We start from the raw sequence: 20,239 nt of genomic DNA, 5'->3' as shown, positions 1-20,239 counted from the left end.
AAGTGGGTAGCTATTAACCTTTTGTAGAGATGATACAATTCTCCATTCTAGCATAAAGCAATTGTGCTGTCTATACCACTCACTAAGATGGACTGGCATGCATCTCAGTGGGCAGATGTGGAAGTGAGGTAGGGCTACTCACCAGCATCTTTTATCACTCTTTTGAACTGATACCAACAGCATCCATGGATGCACATGGAGAGATTCACCTCCAAAACTTCTTACAAATCACAGATATCATCAAATTTACCCTTATGCAAGATGCATCTCCCCACAGCCAAAACCTTCGCTTGAGCTAGTCACAGTCCAGCCCCTAATGTTTTGTTGTCTATTTACCATTAGACTGACAGCTGTATGAACACCCCAGAAATGAACTAATTAATTCCTCTCCTTTTCTTGTGCTGACAGGTATCTTGGAGCATGATTCCATGAGGAACAGATTGTCTGCAGAAGTGTTAGCAAGAGCTCTGAATTCCCAGTGATGCAAAAGCAGTCCAGTGGCATTTAGCGGGACAAAGTAAGATCCCGCAATCAGGGCCTTAGATTTTGCCACAAAACAATTACCAGATAGCCAAAAGACCATTACATTACAAATCTAAGAGTTCAGCATATTTGCAGTACAGCTTTATCAGCCCCAGGCACAAACTTCAGCCACTAAATAGGGAAGATTCACTGTAATATTTTGTTGCAGGAAGCTAAACTACATAAGTCCCAGTGTCTAACAAAGAAAAACCTGAAATTCAAGTTTTGTATAAATAGGAGCTTGCTGTACCTTTCCTTTAGTCTGCTGGTAGACAGCTTTGATCTGCTGGCGTTGCGCATTGGTTCTTTTAGTCAAAATTTCAATGATGGTTGCTTCATCCACACCTGCACATGGTGAAAAATAAATATTGCAAATCACATCTGTAATTCATCCCATTTGCTTGATACTATGTCCATTTAGTTATTTAATCAAATCCTGATATACTTTATTCCCTGCAATGTTCTGCTGGACACATTTACATGAAAAATAAAATAAAAAAATCATTATGATTTGTCATAGTTAATAGTTATGATTAGTCAAGGAGGCAAGTAAATAGGTCCCAGTAAGCCACTGAAATCTACATCTGCTGCAGTGGCATATACAAAGTCATTGAAATGTTCTGAGTAACAAAAACTACTCTAAAGTATAATTAATCAAATATTAACAATATGTTAGATACCGCACCCATGTTTAACTTCACTAAATTTAATTTAAAAACTTTGATATTAGTCACAAAGTATCCAATGTGAACTTCAGTAAAGCCAGAACAGTAATTGAATATTTAGCACAATGGACACCCAACTGCATGCTACAATGTGTCTTGTCTGGCACATTGTGCCCAACTCTACTCCCAAGGTGTGCAAAGGTGGAAGTCCCCAGCCAGACATGGTGCTGGTCTCCCACAGTCTCTGGGCGCACCTCCTGCCATTCCTTGCTATTAAGTAATTTACGATCTTAATTAGGCGGGAGGCTGCCCATTGAACGCCCTGTTCTCCTTGGCCTACGTATGCAGGTCCTACCACCCTTGTACTGCATCCCAAGCCTTGCAGAAGTTGCTCACAGCTGTGCTAAAATCCAACCTGAGGCTGGGCCCAACTCCTCATAGCACTGAGTCTCTTCCACTCTGCCCTACTAGGGCTACGCTCATACCACTTCCCTCTCACAAAGGCCTCTCACTGCACCGGCTCTCACCTGGTCTCTTTCATCCTGCCCTTCCTGGGCCTCACACATACCGCACCCTCTCTCCCAGGGACCACATTCACCCTGACCTCACCTGGAGGGTCCTCAGGCTTACTACTCTTTACTCCCCGGCCAGCAAGCATGCAGCCTTTTGGGCATCTCCCGCTACCCTCATCTGAGTGAGCACTGGGCAGTTCTCAGAATGCTGTGCTGACTCTGCCCCTGGTCTCATGGCTGCATAACTCCTCCAGCTACTCTCCATCAAGGGGCTGATGGCTTTCCCCCTGTTCTCCTCATGGCTCCTCCTCTGCTGCCCTCCAATCAGCCTCCGGCCCACCTGTGACCTCAGGTACCCAAAGGCTTACTTGGATCTAACTCAGGTCCCCATGCTAGCAGAGCCTCCACTCAAACCCCTGCCTTCAGAGCCCCAATTCATGCCACTCACTCACTGGGCTGCACCACTACCACTCCCTACTGCATCCCATACTCTGGGGTCCAGGGTCAAACACCCCTGCAGACTCAGGTGCTGCTCAAATGCTTCACGCCCATGCCTCACGCCCTCTCCCCAGCACCTCAACTGCTCACCCCCTCTCTCGGGGCTTCAACTGCTCCAGTCATGGGGTCTTCCACCCCTTCAGGCTCTGGCACTTCTTGAAGTTAAGCTGGCCTCATCTCCAGGGTCTTCCACCCTTTCAGACTCAGGTGCTTCTCAAAGCTTACCTGGGCTTCACTATTCCCCTTCAGGGTCTTGCACCCCAATGGGCTCAGGTGTCCCATATGGATGTCCCTGGCCCCACTACTCCCTCCATTGTTATCATATAACCCACCGGGTGGTGGAAGCAGGGGTTTAGGCAGCCTGACCCGCCTTTCACCGGGATGGTCCTTGAACCTGGCATTTCAGTGTCCCTGCCCCACCACAGGCAGGAACACCAGGCCTTCCTATCCCAGCAGGGTGCAGTTTTAGGTCATGCCTGGGACCAGGAGCCTCCAAGACACCCCTTAGCTCCTGCCCTTATCTCTGTGCTATCTCCAGAGCAGCAGCTCCGCTGGGAGATGTTCCTTCCTCAGCACCAGGCAGCAACTGCTACCTCCAGTCCTGCTGGCTTGAGTCTTAAGATGGCCACTCGTCAAAACTGGGCTGCACCTGCCTGCTGCCTGGTTCCATTCTTAAAGTAGGATGGGTGCTCTGACACACACCTTCCTCCTTAAAATGGTTCCTGGGGGGGTTCCCTGCTGCTCAGCCAACAAGCTCCCCCAGAGCTTGCAACTTCCCTAAGTGGTGATCACCCCACTGGTGGTCCTCCACACATGGCTACCAGGCCTGAGTACAATTGCTCTCCCTCATCTCCACCATACAAATGCTCAAGTAAATTTAGCCAAACTCTGATAATCCTATGCTGCCAGTGCATTGGGACATATTCCACCCACCAATAGCTTGGCTTCCCTCAAGATGTCCTATATGGTCCACCCTTTCAAAATCCTTTGACTTTTCCTTACTTACTCGATGGCATGAAGAATAGTCAGCACAAGCACCAATCAATCACCACTGCATCTCTGACCCTACAGTCAGTCAACCAGGATTTAACTAGCCATGCCGTTATTGGCTAGTTAACCATTTTTGAACTGGACAGGGTCACTGTGCCTCAAACCTATACCAATGGGGTGTTCTCAGTGACAACAAATGTCCTCATGGACAAGTTCAAACCATGCCCTACATTGTTGACTCATGTCCATTTATTATGCTACCTGGGGCCCTCAAGCTCTTCAAACTGGTGATGACATCACCTTAATATTCCTGAAACAATATGTTGAAACTGCATATGCTAAATAAATACATTTAGCACAGTATCAGCATAACCGTTTCTTCTAAGGGGCATTTCATGGAAACCAAATCCAAAGCATTAATTTGGCATATTATAAGATGCTCTTCTGATTTTCTACAAATTAAATATTTAACCTGGGTACAATAAACGCAAAAACTAAATGTAACGTAAAAATCTGAAACTGAACATATAGTCAAGGGATCCAAACCACTTAGGGTCTTTGTCATGTGCTACAAAGAAAATACAGTAGTTTTGATGACTTACTGGGTTTTTAGATATTTTATGAGGTGTGCTATCTTGCTTGCTGTTGTATAGACTCAGCTTTTCTAAGGGAAAAAAACTAACACTGTATGGTTTATTTATTGCTCTTACCCTTAACAGTCATAGCTTGGTCCAGTGCAGCAGCATCAGATGATGGATTGAAGTTAGGGTATGAATGGACTGCAGATCCACCTTTTGAATGTTTCTAAAAGGAAGCAAAATTTGGTCATTTACAAGAGGGTCTTTTTATGTAAAGAAGAACCTTTTGCAGATTTCCTAATAGAGAGAACTGTGGATCCTGATGTAATTATCAAGAAACAAAATGTAATCCCTTTGTTCTGTCATTACCAAGGGAGGGACAAAGTACCGAGCATGTGCATTGTATAAGTAAAAGTTATATCACTGACTAGATGTGTAATCTTGGCCAAGTTGCTGAGAGTTTGTCTACACAAACAAACTCTATGCTAGCACTGCGCATACCAGCTTTGAAGCCAGAAGTAGAACTGTTAGTACAGTGTTGTGCATGAGCTAATAAACTCTGCTTATCAATAAGAATCCATTCCTTGTTCATGTGACTATTTAATTATTGATGTAAAGTGGAACACTTTCAACAAGAGAAACTGAGAATGCCACAACAGAGAATACTGTGTATCCCAGGGCACTTTTCTGGATTCAAATTTCTGCTCCATATGGGACAGAAAAGAGAACTCAGCCCAGGTCTCCTATATCACATGTGAGTGATCTAATCCCTGGGTTATTGGGTAAAGTTGAGGGGAGAGGAAGTGTGACATTATTCCAGGTCCTCTCTTCCTTCCCCATTTTATTTGATGTTAGGCATGTTGCGAACATAACATGTTGTTAGGCCTGTTGTACCACAGTCTGTGTTCTGTATATGCCCAAGAGTAGAAATTACTGGCAGACGTTTAGACTCTTGAAGAACTATCCGGGGTTTGGTAGAATTCTGAGGATTTTGTATTTTGAATTTAGTTACCTAAAGTGGTAGGATAAGCAGTATTCCCTTTGTGAACAGAGCCTGTTTTTGATGTCATAGCACCAGTACAAATCTGAAGAAACTCCATGTAAATCACTATTGGGTAAACTAGTGAAAGGACAAACCAAAGCAGTTCTTAATCCTGCTGTGCTTCTCTTCACCCAGTTTTGAGTTACTTAACTCAGATGTGTTGTGATGTTTCAATAATTAATTATTGTGAAATGCTTTGAAATCCACGTGTGATCTATTTAGTTATAAATCTCTTTGGTTCTAAAATCCTGTAAGCTCTTTGGTTCTAAGATATTATAAAGTTTTGATAGCACAACATTAATTTGGTTAAAATACTAGCAGGCAAATTCCTATAAAATTAGTCTTCTGTTTTCAGTATCTTCTGTCTTATTTTACTTTTTCTCTATCTTTAGTGTATATATTTTAATGAACTGTGGATGAGAATGACTTTAAACATACAGCCTACACATAATCGCAGAGACTGCTCCAATGAGCTGGTATTCCAGCTCGTTGGACCAGACTTGATTAATCAAGTCCACTGGAGCATGGCAAATACCACGCTCCAACAACCTCCTGTGTCTCATCTATCAGCATCCCTGCACTTAAAAATGGCAGCGGGGTGCTTGAACTAAAGCTGATTTGACGAGCTTTAATTCAAGAGCCCCTATTTTAAGCATGGGAGTGCTGATACACGACATGCAGTGGTGCTTTAATTAGAGCAGGTCTCAGAACCACTCTAATTGAACCCCCCCCCACACACACACACACACTCATGGAGCATATGTAAAAGTGCCCACAGAAGCCAAGGTGCTGGGTGTACACACCTCAGATATCTCATGTAGTCAAAATGAATTGCTTGATATACCTGAAAATATTTTTATGTAACTAAGCAAATTGTTTGGCTGGCTTTTTACCATCCCAAAATCAGTCTTGTGTTGTTTCTAAACATATACAGATATGTCAGCAAAGGGGAGGAGTGGTGAGCTCTGGAAGGGGGTGGGTAGAGGTGAAGATTCAAAAATCCTGGCTGCTGCTGCTGTTACCATGACTTGGATTTCTTGGGGAACCACCATTCTGGCACCTGTCTAAGCTGGTGCCTGAGGCCGATACCTGACACATGCACCCCTAGTTACACAGTTGCTCAGATGCACCCTCCGGCTGCCATGAAAAATTCTTTCAGCTGTTGCACCTGGTCATGAAAATAATTCTGGCTGCTGGTCATGGAAAGAAGGTGTTGTATTAAGGAAAAGGGATTGTAGGAAAAATGCTGCTGCTTGGAGAGGACACAAAACTGGAGAATTGCAAAAATAAGCCCACCTATCTGGTCCTTGACTAGCCATAGTTCAGCCAGCAGTGAGGATCCTATGCTATCTCCATCCCTACTAGAGTTTGTTTCTTCAATGATACTAGTAGTTACGTTCACCATTGAAACATTGGAGGGTCTGCAGCATATTTTTTCCTTCAAATAAATAAATATGTCTGTATAAATCTATTAAATTGATTTTCAGTACTCCACTCTGATAGTCTATATATGATATTCAGAGAATCTTTCCACCTTAAACAGTTTTAGTCCAGATGATACAACATTTATAGTTTAAGAATGAAACATATATATGGATTACATCTTTTCTTCTTTCTCATTACAAATTAAGATTTGTGGCTTCTCATCCTTTGTTTTACAGCACTCTGATCTAGGTTCATGTATCCTCTAGTTTTAGATGTCCACATTTCCTTACGTGTCAGACTGACTCATTTTAGCTTAGCTTCTTCTAACATTAATGACCAGTGTTAGAGAGTGACATTTTGTTACACTAACTGAAATGGCTTGCTAAATAGGTAGTGGATAAAAATCTTATTGAGTGATCTGTTACTGAATTTGCTAGCTTAAGTTTATATGCTAGAAATATCTTGGATGAAATTCTGCTTTCAGGGGCACTTTGTTATTGACCTCCTTCCTTGAACAAATACAACAAAGCCTCATAGATCACTGTCACTAACTTCTACTTTCTGATAATGCTAATATTAATTGTACTTCTAAAGTCACTTGTATATAAACTTTGTGCTCTGGAGTGTTAAAGTACTTACAATGTAGTCCTGCTCCTGATTTTCCATGAACCAGGACTGCTTCAGAAATTCTGATACAAAAGACATCTTGATCCAAGTTTCTGCGGGAAAGAAAGAGATAAATGTAACACTCACTGGATGTCTCTACACAAGATGCTTACTATGCACTGAACTAAATGTGCACTAATTAGGGAACATTAATGAATGTGTAAATGTGCCCACTTAATCCCAAAGGACTTTGCACACAAATGGACCACCCAAAGTAGTTACCATCTTATTGTTTTTAGTTGGAAGTTCTGCAAGTAACATTTTCAGGTTTAGGCCACAAAGGTTATAGTCTGCAGTAACAATGTTAGGGGTATGTAATAATGATATTGTACTCAGCAATTGCTCACACACAAACTGTATGCAAATACATAAGGTTGGGAACAACATAGTTGTCATGCTGAATCAAACCAGTGATATGTCCACTTCAGGATCCTGCTTCTAAGCCTATACAGTAACATCTTTAAAGCATGTATAGTAACAAAACCTTCAATATACAAGACACTATACTTAAGAGATGGACATCGGCCTTCAGGCAGGGAAGTTTGTATTTTTTCAATAGTTACTGTTTTAACGCTGAATATTAATTTTATCCACATGAATGTATAACATCTTTTCAGTTTGAGTGCAGTGTGTGTAAAACTGTCTTCTTTTTCACAGTTTGAATTTGCTGTTTTTAATTTTATTGACTATTTCTTGATCTTGTATTATAAGATAGGTTGATAGAAGCACCCAAACTATCTTATCTATACTATTTATTTTGATTACTTTAATCATGCCCCTTCTTATCCTTCTCTTCCAGTTTTTGCTAAGTATTATCCATGGTAGAAAAAGGAAAAAAGAAATTATATGTTCTGTCCTTCTTCACAATGGAAAAAAATGATCAGCCAGAATGAATGGGCAGTGATAATACAGTCCATTCACAATGGTTGTTCAGCCTGCAGTATGTAAAAATTGTGCTTTACACTAATATATGGTGTGTGAATATACTTGTTGTTATCATCATAAATACCTCAGTGAAAAGAGTACTTTCCACTATAAATATTTTAACTTTACTAAAAGGATTCCAAATAAGCAGGCTATAGAGATATTAAGCCTCAGGGAAAACACAAAGCAAAATTAATGTTGCTGTTTCACACCTTCCCCAAAAGACAAGATGTAGAGCAAGGCACTGAAGCTTCATGCTTACCCTACCATACTTACTAAGGTGTCTGTGGGGGATTCATTAGAAGGGCTTGATCCAGTCCTACTTAAGGTAAATGGAGACAAATGGCCATTTCAGGATTTGCTTAGGTTCAAAGAGCAATGTGTGATGCCATCACAAAAAGACAGCACTTGAAATACTGCTATATTAAAAATGGGTGTTGATGGATGTTGCTGCTACATCCCATCCTCTAAGCTCAAAATATTACTAACAAATAAAGGATCTGACCATATCCTGATGTAATTTATGTAATTAGTATCTGAGCAAAGCATCCCCTAAACTCATGTTAGGAAAACAATTTGCTGGAAGCTCTAGGTTCTTTACTCTTTTGCCAGAAGCCTTACCACTCAGATCACATTCGTGCCATTACAGTACTGATGTATAATGCTAAGGTTGATGGCAAGGGCAGTGTAGGATTTTGACATGTAAGCAATTTTAAGCATATAATGAGAAAAGCGATCCAGTCAGGGAATCCAGCCCACAGCTGAGAATGGCAGTAATTTCATTAGACAACACAGCAGCTCAACGAGAAACAGATTAATGTTGAACTGATCAGATGGTGGGGAAAAAAAAATCATCCCCTCCTTCCCCTCTCCCAAATTGATTTTGCAGACACTGCATTCTCTCTCGTATTTCTAGAGAAAATTCTTGAAGTTACAAATGTTAAGCATTTTTATAACTAAGTGAACGAAAGGAGTGCATTAGCCATGCATTTGGAATGTCGTCTCTTTTGTCAGTATCTTACAGCTTTAGCGTAATTTCTAAAACATGAGTCAAATTCTGTCTTTGCATGCCTGTCAGACACCCTTTTACTTTAATGGAAGTTTTGGGTCACAGAACCTGGTAAAAGCAAAACACTTAATTTTTTCCTGTTCATATTCTGTGATCCATATGACCCATTTTACTGTGTGAGACCCCCAAAAATATATAGTTTAATAATAAAAGCTACAGAGGATTGAAATATACATCTTCAAGTCATCCTAGTCCTCAAGTCTAACTGAGTGGCTTACATTATCTTTAACACCTAACTGGAAGCCAATGGAACAACCTTAATAATGGCATTAATTAGTAGGGCTGTGCAAAGCTTCGGTCACTGATTTGATTCAGTGGAGATTGGACCCAATTTGGTGGCTGAATCTCTGAATCCAAATCGAATCAGGAGACCCTTTAATCTCTCCAAATTGAATCAGAACCCTCTGAAACGATTTGGAGAGATTCAGAGAGATCCGATGATTCGGCCATAGACAGAGCTGTAAATGTTTTTTCTGCATACCTCAAGGTACCATGTGGCTCGTGAACACTGAGATGGCGGGGAGAATGGATCATCCCATGGAAGCAAGAGGGGGGGGGGTCCCCAGTGCACTCAGTGGTGGACATCTGGGTCTGCCACTGAGCACGCAGGGGGTCTCCCAACAATCTTGTGGGACGCTCCATCTGGCCCACCATCTCAGCATTCACAAGCTGTGCCTGGTACCTCAAGGTACGTAAAAAAAACATTTAAAAGCTGTGTCTATGGCCGAATCGCTGATTCTCCGAATAAGCATCGAATCTTCAGATTCAGCTGAATCAAATCAGGACAGTGATCCAAATCAATGAATCGGGCCAAATCTGAATTGAAATCAAATACAGCCCACTTCGCACACCCCTATTAATTAAGGCCTATACTCTTATTCAGTACCTTAATACATTTTCTAATACTGTAGTGATTCCTTCAGCTGGAATATGGGTGTGGTAAAAAAAGACAGATGCTGTCTGTGCTCCTAGTTATGACTAATAATGTCTACTGTACTTTTCATTAAATAGGTATAGGTAGAACCAAGTTCTTATTTACACGTTTAAGTTCATAGATCAAATTGACTGGTGTCTGGCCTAGGGTCCCCCAGATGAGAAATCCTAGTCACCACTTTTAGCCAGAGTAATGCTGTAGGAGAAGGTTCTGTTGCCACCCGCTCCCCCTCCTCCCACTGCAGACAACCTGTTCTAGAGCAGCGTTTCCCAACCAGTGTGCCATGGCACACTGGTGTACCATCAGACATGAACAGGTGTGCCGTGGAATTTTGGAAAATTCACACAAATGAATAAATGAAATACAGGTACTCCTCACTTAACGACCTACCTGTTTAACGACCGTGCAGACTTACAACCAGCAAGAACTAGTCGTAAGTACGAGAACTGGTCGTAAGTACGAGCACTTTGGTCTTTGAAACAGCAGCACAGCATCTCAAGCCAAGGCACGCAGTATCAAGGGGTGGCTCCTCGCTTATCAACCAATTCGCTTAATGACCTGGTCGCAGGAATGGAACTCGGTTGTTAAGTGAGGAGTACCTGTATTCTATATATATATATAACAGGCTTAGTCCATCTGTCTGTGTGCCTGTCTGTCTGTAATGCTCTGGGGGGGCGTGGCTCCAGCCAGTGCCATGCACCACTCCTCACCTCCCCCCCACCCCCGCTCTGTGGAGCCATGGCAGCATGGGCCAGTGGGTAGTAGCAGTGACCATATTATCTGTTGGGGGCAGAGGGAGTGGGTGGCCTGCTGCAATTTTTAAAAATTTAAGTGCAACATGGGATGGAAAAGATTGGGAAATGCTGTCCTGGAAGGTGGCAGTAGGTAAAAGGAGGCAAAGTTTCACAAATTCTCAGCTGGCAGAAGGTCCTTAAAGGACTATATCAAATTGCTGTTTGCTTCAAAGGTGCTCTCATTTATCCTGAGGCTGGGCCAATAATATTTATGATTTCAGGTAGCCTGTACCTGCCCGTTAATGATCCATTCTCTCCTTTAAGAGACTGAAGGGGATCTGCCTCTGTATTTTCTTTTAGTACAAGGACACTTTGGCAATTAAATCCATCCATTTTCTCCTAGTAAAAGTATAGAATTTTTAACTTTAAAACACCAAAGATGATAATTGCATTTGGGAAAGGTCAGAGACCTTATTCCGATTGTGTTTTCATTTATTCTATAAGCTCAGAAAGGTAGGCATTTCACCATACAGACTTAGTTTAAAATGAGTGAAAAAGAACAAAGTGTTGATTATAGCAAAATGACAGTTTACAATAACTGATAGTGAAGTCTTTAAAGTTATTATGAGGACAATAACAGACTTCCTAAAGATTAAGGTCCTTCTTGGGTCCCAAGGGTTCGTGAAGTCCTTGAGAGCAAGAGGCTAATGTTAGCAGAGGTGATGGGTGAGAGGGCTATAGCAGTGAGAGGATTTGAACTACAGAGTGAGTCATAAAGCAACCCAGGGTCTCAGGAATCAGAAGGGTGTAGCACCTCCTCTAAATAGTCCCTCTAGTCCCCAACTCTGGCTGGGAGGTAATAACAAATGGCCTTAACAGTAAGGGAGAAAAGGTGGCCAAGCTGCAGTTATGCTAGGGGAAAACAGTAACATTTATTCCCATTTCACTAGACAGGGTACTTAAAAAGTGATCTGGCTAATTTATCAGGATTTTGTTCATAATTCATTCCACTACGCAGGCCTGAATTTCTTTATAGTCCACATTAAGAAGAGGTAGCTTAGGAGCTGGAGCTCCTCTGGTGGAAAACCTTACAATTTTAAAATCTGTTTTACTTCTGAATTGGAACAAAACTCTCTCTTTCAAAGTTTCCTAAAAAAAAGTAAGTCTTTAGTTCTGATTTAGGTTTTCTCATTTTGTAAATACTTTTATTGTTAGTTTGTAGTATAAGATGGAAAGAAATGCAAAATGAAAAGTCAAGTGAAGTGATTCATTTTGTTTTTTTCAGAAAACATATTTGTTGATCTTAACATGTCTGTCTGGAAAAAATGTGTCGCCATAAAAATGTCAGCCATCTGTATTCACAGTAATAGGAAATTACAATTAGATACTACTTATTATCTTTTTGGGGAACCAAAAAAGGATATTTAGTCTCAATTTATTTTTACAGGCATGACTCCCACTTTACTTCAGTAAAGGTATACACGTTTCACTCTGGGATCAAAATCAAGCTATATCTTTTCATACCATTTTTCTTCCGAAGGACAATTTCCATCTATCGTGCATTTGATATTGTGTGGATACAGTTACCCGGTCTTACAAGAAGTTAGCAGATACAGTGCCTGCATAATCCTATAAGTATCCAAGAATCACTGCATTTGTTTTACATTAAGAATACATTAAGACCTTGAAAAACCTGTTCTCTGGACACAAAAGAACAGATCCGGTTGAAACAGCCCCACCCTTAGCAGCAACAATAACAAAAAAGGAAAACCTGAGTGGACCAAAAACCAGCTCCTAGAGCCCTTACTCACACTGACTTTTTCTTACTCATATAGCTACATACATATAAAAAAAGATATTATTTTCTTAGACATTTCTTTATAAGTGATATCTTGCTTTCACTTAAGCTGGAGTGTAGGACAATGAGTGCTCTCTGCTTGTGTATTTAAGCAGCTAACTGGTATCATAGTTGGAGCAGTTAAAAAAAAAAAGTTTCCATATAAGGCATATTTGTTTCTTTGTGCCTTGTAGTCTAGCTATAAAAATAGTTCTCCGCAGTAACCAATAGAAAAGGAAACCAACACATTCCAAGCAAATTTGTCCTTCAGTTGTTAAAAACAATTCAAGATTTCTTATGAAGATCAAGTAAGGAACAACAGTGGTGACATTTCCAGCCCCTACATGTAAATTTAGTACTTTAAAACTAAGAAATGAATAACATGCTGACCACGTCCATCTCTGCCTGAGCCGACAAAAGCAATGTGCAGAAAACTGCCCCAAGTCACTTGGTAAATGTAGCATATGCTTGCTAAAGTTTGCTGAATCAAACTGAACCCCACAAAGAATTGAAAACATACCTTTTTGCCTCACACAGCTCAAAGTTTACTTCTCTGGAAGCTAGGGACTGGAAGAGCAAAGCCTCAGGCTTGTGATTTTATAAAGCCATCTGAGAGACCACACCTAGTAACCAGAGTGTTTCTACAACTTTAGTGATTGGCTGTTCGTGGTCTGAAAGCTAAATATGGGTCCCTTCCAAAGCATACATACACATGCAAAAATGCATTGCAAAACTGTTCATTGAAATGAACCCAAGAGCAGATTTCAGAAGAAAGGGAAGACCAACTATAAATAGTTTGATACTATACTTTTTTACATTTCTGGGGGCAGATCCTCAGCTGGTGTAAACTAACAGAAGTCTGCTTAAGGCAATAAAGTTAAAACTAGTGAGTTAAAAATTATGCTATGTGTTAATGTCTTCACGGTCTGATCCACTTGGTTGTATAGCTTAAAAGCAAGGACTGGGGAAGAGTGAGAAATCTTAAGAAGATGGAGGCTAAACAGCTATTAACTTTGCTTCCTCTGTTGAACCCCAAGTATGTTGCATCTGGTGCACTGGCACAATACCTGAGGTAATTCAGGTATTAAATATAGCCTAGCTGCACATGGAGGTCTTCATGGACCTCCCTCAGAAGCATTTCCACGACTATGGGAGTGTCTTCCATAGTCTGTTTAGAGCTAGCCTATATAATTCTATGCTACACATTAGTGTGCAAGGTGTCTTGAGACGTATCTGTAGATCAGAAATGGTCCAGGAGTCACACAGATGGTTCTCCCTCATCAACTCCATATCCAAAAGAGAGACAATTGGCTTCTTAAATTTTAGAGAATCAGCATCTGGAAACAGGAACACTGAATGGATGTGCCATAATCAGCTGTGATAACTATGAAAGGGCCTGAGTTGCAATTTTTAGGTTTAGCTTTGGACCTCAAAAATTTATGAATGGGTGGAACCTGGTTCTTTGCACAAAGAGGACACAGCTGCAACACTTGCCTATCATGCTAATCAGTAATGTCACACTCCATCTGTCTCTTATGTCCACCTATTCTTTCTTTACTTAAATTCTGTCATGTATTTTTTTAAATATTTTTTTGTACAGCACTGTGTACAATAGGGCCACACTATGTCAACATTTTTTTTTTAAACAACAATGTTGATATCCCTATATATTTAGATTCTGACCACTAATGCATGCCATGAATTCAACCTAGTCTGAAGTTTCAGATCTGGGGGATTTATACATTTTAGTATCATCCCTAGTCAAAAGATACCAATAAGTTATAGCAAGGGAAGAGGTGTAGAGCAAAAGAAAATCGAAATATTTTGAACTGTAAAACTATATATACTTTCTAAAACAAGTGTTTACTCTGTGATGTATATTGCCTATCATTTTTTGTCAGAGGCAGTATTGCATTTTAATGTGGAAATGTTTGCTACCGTAATTCCTAGGTTTGTGATATCATGAGCTGCTTGTTTCAGTAGCATCATCATTTCAAACAAGGCTGTGTTTGGAAATTGGAAGGGAAGGGAGTACTGAGCCACTCAGAAGCTTAAGGTGGCCTGAATTAGGGTCTTGTTACTCATTAATTTTGGGCAGCTTCTGGAGCACCTAATACCTGGATTGTCTGCACATTAACGCCTGAAACTAATTTTAAGCGCTAGTTATGCCTCTCAAAGCTACTCCACTCTAGGGTGGGATTACCTCTGATCCCTATTACTCGGCTCCTGTCACACTAAGGTTGCACATTAGTTTAAATACCACAACTGCCCCCCTTCTTCTGCTGGCGCAGATTGCGCCCCCTCCCACACACACACATGTACACCCTCCCCAGCACCTGCTCACTGCACCCCTATCACCTCTGTTTGCTTGTGGCTACTCCTGCTGTCTGTCTGTCCCCAGGGGGCTGATAGGGAAGGGTTAGTTTACCTGCCCAGATACCTCTGCTGCTCCCTGGGTGGGCTCAGCCCATGGAAGAGCAGCTGGGATATCCTGGCAGGCAGGTTAGCCCTTCCTGCTCCCCTGAGACAGACAGCATGGTCAGCCACAAGTAAGCAGGGGGTGTGAGGAGTAACTGCAAGAAGGAAGCAGTGGAGCCTCAGCCGTGGTGGTGGGGGCACCAAGGGAGTCCCAGGGGGCAGAGGCTGGCCAGAATGGGGGGAGGGGAAGGGGGAAAGGGATTCTTACATTTCAGTCCTCCTAGGCCCCTGCTGGCCTGAACATGTGACTGCTTCAAACTCAAGCTAGCACTAACACAGATCACCATATATGTGGCTCACTGTTTAAGATGTAACTTGGCCCTTCCTGTCAAAAATAACCACAGCCACAATGCCCTTGAGAGTGAAGAGATTGTTTCCAAGCTCCTCCTCAAGGTAACAACTTGCTCAACAAGAACACATGAAGTGGTGGTAATTTAGTAATAGGTTTAAAGGAATATTATAGCTTTCTTTTCCATGGTGAACAAAAGGCACGCCTACTGAAGCAAAGCTATTTTCCTACCAGTCTCAATGAAGGGCTGTGGCTAAATGTTACAATTTTTCCTGTAAAGTTTAAGTAGGGTTTAGTGATTGCTGTCAGGACTTGGGTCCCCTTAAGTTAGATGCAATTTGATCCTTTTTTATGAGAGCACTGAAACATTGTAACAGTGGCTACTGATTTGCATCTGATGACAAAAACACTATGTGTAGGAGGAAATTCTGACTTAACATTGCAAGGAAGATTATAAAGAAGAAGCTTCAAGGTATAAACAAGTTTTTTGTAGTACCTGGCTAAGGTTTAGGTGACTTAGGTTAAGCCAGTGATTTTTAACAATGGTGCTATGAGATCTTCTGACGGGTGCCACAAGTTGTGAAGAGATAAGCAGGTCCCCCACTTTTTGGCTCTTCTGCAAGGAGGTAGGCACTGTAATAAATGAATCAGTTTTTGAAATGGGCTGCTGCTCATGTAAGAAAAGTTATGGAGAGGAGCTTCAGGTCAAATGAAAGGGTGAATGAGTCTAAAAAGTTTGAGAACTACTGGTTTAATATGACTAAGCCTGAATCAGGATCATTGCATGCAAGCACTAGTTACTAACCAAAAGGAAGTATGGGAAGCTGAAGGCAGGTAAATCCAGGGGGTGGGGCTGGTAGGTTGGGAGAGGCTGGTGCACGGTATATATCAATTAACTGAATCATAAAAACTGTACAGTAGTATTCATTGGTCACATCTACACATGTATTTATTCCAGCCTAAATTTATGCTGGTGTAAGCTACTCTGGCGTAAGCATTTTTGGGCAGGTGTCTATACATGCGGGATTAGGGAGAAAATGTGTACCAAGTTTTTTGCAGCCCTGTAATGGGCCCCTGCCACAACCCGGGGGGGAGCTCTAGGCTCCGGCTGCAGCTGCCAGTACCTGGCAGCCACCTTTAAAAACCAGTCCGACTCTCTGCTGCCTGGTCAGCCCCTTCCCTGCCCAGGAGCAGCATGCCCAGCACAGGGGCTGCATGTGGCAGCTCTCTCCCTACCCGCTCTGCCTCCCTATGCCATGGCTGCTCCAGCCCCTGCCTCAGCAGTGACAACCAGTGAATCACCCCTGGAAGTGATGACAGGTGCCCTGCACTCCTGCTGGCCATGGTACTGGCCCTACTGGCTCCAGCAGGCACCCTCGCCAAGGTCCCAAGACAGCCATGCACCTGACAGTGGGGGCCCCACTGAGTGTGGGAAGCCCTGGCTGACCACCACCTCCAGCCTTCCCCACTCTAGTTCACCTGCACTGCCACCTATGCCTCAGTCTCACCTGCCCACCCGCTGCATCACACTTACTGAAGACATGTGTCAGAAGAACAAGCCTTTGTTTCCCTCCAATCAAACAGACCCCCTTTCCCCTCCTCCCAACATACAGAGCACCCCTCCCACTCCAACAAACAGACCCCACCAACAAACAGAGTCCCTCTATCACCACCCCACCCACCAACAATAAAAACCCCTCTTCCCCATGCAAACTATTTACAAAGTGATTTTTGTGGTGTCTTGGAGTGGGATGAGGGCACCTAGGGAGCAGAGCCTGGGGGCAGGCAGCCAACACCCCAGCCTTTGGCCATCCCCTGTGGGTTTGGATGCCGTGGCTCACCCAAGGGTAATGGCATCTAGTGATACTCTGGCACAGCCAGCTCCCCCTCTGGCTGGTCCAGGCCTAGCAGGGCCGGCGTGCGCTCCTGGAGCTGATGCAGGCAGCTGTGACTCCATGCCCACATGGAGCCAGGCCAGGTGGCAGGGATGGGTCCAGGGGGAGGGCTGGGTGGTAAGGCACCTGGGGCAGAGCCCAGGCCAGGGGCTCCTGGCATCTGGAGTCAGTGGAGGAACTCCTCCCAGGTCTAAGTGGGAGCCTGCTGCAGGATAGCGGGTGGCTGCCAGGGGACATGCAGGGCTAGTCTCAGAGTCGGAGCAGGAAGCATGAATGTGACCACCAGGGCCAGAACAGTGTCCAGCACCTAATGGTCATTGTCTGTAGCCTGCCCTGCCCAGCCCAGGATGACAGTCTGCTCCTGCAGCACTGGGAACAACTCATGCTTCAGGGACAGGAGCTTGGCTCAGAACACCTGGTCCCGTGCCTCCTCACACCAGTCTTGCACCCCTTCCCGTCAGTCCACGCATCCTCATGGGTGACATCCTCTGCCCGCCAAGCCTGTGTATTCTCTATATATTCCTCTGTGACCACCACCAGCCACTGGAGGAGGAGTGTGTAGTCCACTGTGTGTTTCTGGTGGAGCCAGCACATCCACAGAGCCCTGGCAGTGAATGGCAGTGACCCTCAGCCTGCAACCCCACTGCCAAGTGTGGCCTCTCCCCCATATCCAGATGCAGGACCTGCAGAGCCATGAGATAGAATCTTTTTGTGAGAGTTTGTAACATTTCATAGAATCATAGAAAATTAGGGTTGGAAGGGACCTTAATAGGTGATCTAGTCCAACCCCCTGCTCAAAAGAGGACCATCCTCAAATAGATCATCCCAGTCAAAGAATTGTCTACATGGGTTTTGAAAATCCCCAAGGATGGAGCTTCCACCACTTCTCTGGATAACCAGTTCTAGTGTTTTACTACCCTCCTAATGATAAAATTCTTAATATCTAACCTAAATTTCACTTGCTGCAATTTGAGACTGTTGCTCCTTGTTCCATATCAAAAGACTTGCTAAAATCAAGGTACACCACATCCACCAGTCTCCCCACATCCACAGAGCCAGTCAGCTTATCATAGAAGGCAATCAGGTTGGTCAGGCATGACTTGCCCATGCTGAATCCATACAGACTGTTTCTAATCACCCTTTTCTCCTCTGAATGCTTACAAATAGATTCCTTGAGGATCTGCTCCATGATTTTTCCAGGGACTGAGGTGAGGCTCACTGGTCTGTAGTTCCCTGAATCCTCCTTTTTCCCTTCCTTAAATATGGGCACTATGTTTGCCCTTTTCCAGTCATCCGGGACCTCTCATGATCACCATGAGTTTTCAAAGATGATGGCCAATGGCTCTGCAATCACAATAGCCAACTCCCTCAGCCAACTCCCTTAGCACCCTTGGGTACATCCATCTGACCCCATGGACTTGTACACCTCCAGCTTTTCTAAGTAGTCCCTTACCCGTTCTTTCGCTACTGAGGGCTGCTTACCTCCTCTCCAAACTGTGCTACTCAGTGCAGTAGTCTGGGAGCTGCCCTTGCCTGTGAAGACAGAGGCAAAAAAGGCATTGAGCACTTCACCCTTTTCTGCATACTCTGTCACAAGTTTGCCTCCCCCATTCAATAAGGGATCCACACTTTCCCTGATCCTCCTCTTTCTACTGACATACTTGTAGACACCCTTCTTCTTACTCTTCACATTCTTTGCCATCTGCAACTCCAATTGCACTTTGGCCTTACTGACTTCATCCCTGCATGCCCGAGCAATGCTTTTATATTCTTCCCTAGTTATTTCTTCAAGTGTTCCCTTCTTATAAGCTACCTTTTTGTGATTTCAGAGATAAGATGCTCTATATCAGGGACCATGCACTGCCTGGCCACAGATCAGGGTTCAGATGTGCATGTGTGCCCAGGGACCATGGTAAGCCAGGTGGGCAGGCCCAGGCAGCTGCTGGCCAACCCCCTGGCACCCCCATGCTCCCCAGGGTCCAGTGGGCTGCTGAGTTCTGGCTGCGGGTGGCCTGCCTCCCCCAGCCTGTTCCCAGGACATGATAGGCCAGGCTGCTGCAGCACCTGCTGCCATTGCTCCAGACCACATTTGCCCCCTATCTCCCTTCAGGCCCACTGCTCTGATTCACTGCTGCCCAGCTCACGGTGCCTGGGCTAGTGGGTCATGGGGCTCCTGGAAAACTGGGATGAGGAGCTGGTCACACCTCCACACTCCCTGCAGGGGACTTCTCTGGAGAGGCACCCCAGGGCCAACCCCAAGCCACATCGCTGCTGCATCCCAAGCATTCCCCTGCTGCATTTGCCCTGGGAGGTGCACAATGAGCTGCTTCCATGGGCTGAGGGTACCTGACCCAGTATGCCATGCTGCTGCTGATCCTCATGATGCTTTGGGTGCACCTGCACTCCTGGTATGGGACCATGACCTACAACAATGCAGGGGGCAAGCCTGGGCTACCCTGCAACCCCTGCTGCCACCTGGAGGGCTACCAGTGGCTTCAAAACATGTCACTGCCCCCCACTGCTGAGGACGATATTGCCGCTGCCATTGATGCATTTCTTGGCTTGTGAGAGGTGCATGCCCACCTAGCTGTAGGGGCACGGGCTGCTCAGTAAAGTTTAGCACGGTCTCCCATTTCTCTGTGTGCTGTGAGGGGGAAACTGGGGCCTTGGGAGCATGGGTAGGCCAGGCAGGGAGAGGGGGCAGAGGCAGGGTTGGGGTGGAGAAGACCCTCACTATGGAGTTGGGCACGTGTCCATGGCTGGTGAGGGCTGGTGGCTCGGCACAATCCTCCCTGTCGGCAATGGCATGCAGCTGCACCCAATGCCTTCAGCTCACAGGGCATGCTATTTAGGTGCCTGGCCAGGGACCTTTTGGGGAGAAGCTAGTGCTGCTGGTGGCCACTGGTGTAATGGCTGGCTGTGCCTCATGTCTGGCCCTGGGCCTGTGTAGCTGGTGAGGCAGGATCTGAGCACTTGAGCAGGGCTCTCTGAGCTGCTGGTGGAAACTGCAACCAGAGAGCTGGGTGGGACAGGGCACTGCATGCCTGAGAGTCCCTCCTCCAATGATGTGTTACAGGAGGTGCCAGGCTGAGGTGGGGGCTCAGGCAGGCCACCCATGCTGCTAAAGATAGCACAGCTGAGACCTGGCTCCTGGGGCTCAAGAGTGTCTATCAGTTGCTGA

At 44.3% G+C, this 20,239-nt stretch overlaps 1 protein-coding gene across 1 annotated transcript in view; it reads right to left on the bottom strand.

The window, feature by feature from the left end:
- ANXA1 (annexin A1) overlaps positions 1-13,038 on the bottom strand; it is a 28,129-nt gene extending 15,091 nt beyond the window's left edge. Inside the window, exons 1-4 of the mRNA XM_006023828.2 lie at positions 12,917-13,038; positions 6,872-6,951; positions 3,898-3,991; positions 773-867 (exon numbers count right to left, since the gene is read on the bottom strand). Of these exons, the coding sequence (XP_006023890.1) occupies positions 773-867; positions 3,898-3,991; positions 6,872-6,937 (255 nt within the window). The 5' untranslated portion in view covers positions 6,938-6,951; positions 12,917-13,038. The remainder of the gene's footprint in view (positions 1-772; positions 868-3,897; positions 3,992-6,871; positions 6,952-12,916) is intronic.
- Positions 13,039-20,239: the final 7,201 nt, after the last annotated feature.

The sequence above is a fragment of the Alligator sinensis genome, unplaced genomic scaffold, assembly GCF_000455745.1.
Source record: "Alligator sinensis unplaced genomic scaffold, ASM45574v1 scaffold308_2, whole genome shotgun sequence".
Taxonomy (NCBI): Eukaryota; Metazoa; Chordata; order Crocodylia; family Alligatoridae; genus Alligator; species Alligator sinensis.
This window is presented reverse-complemented; position numbering and strand designations above follow the sequence as displayed.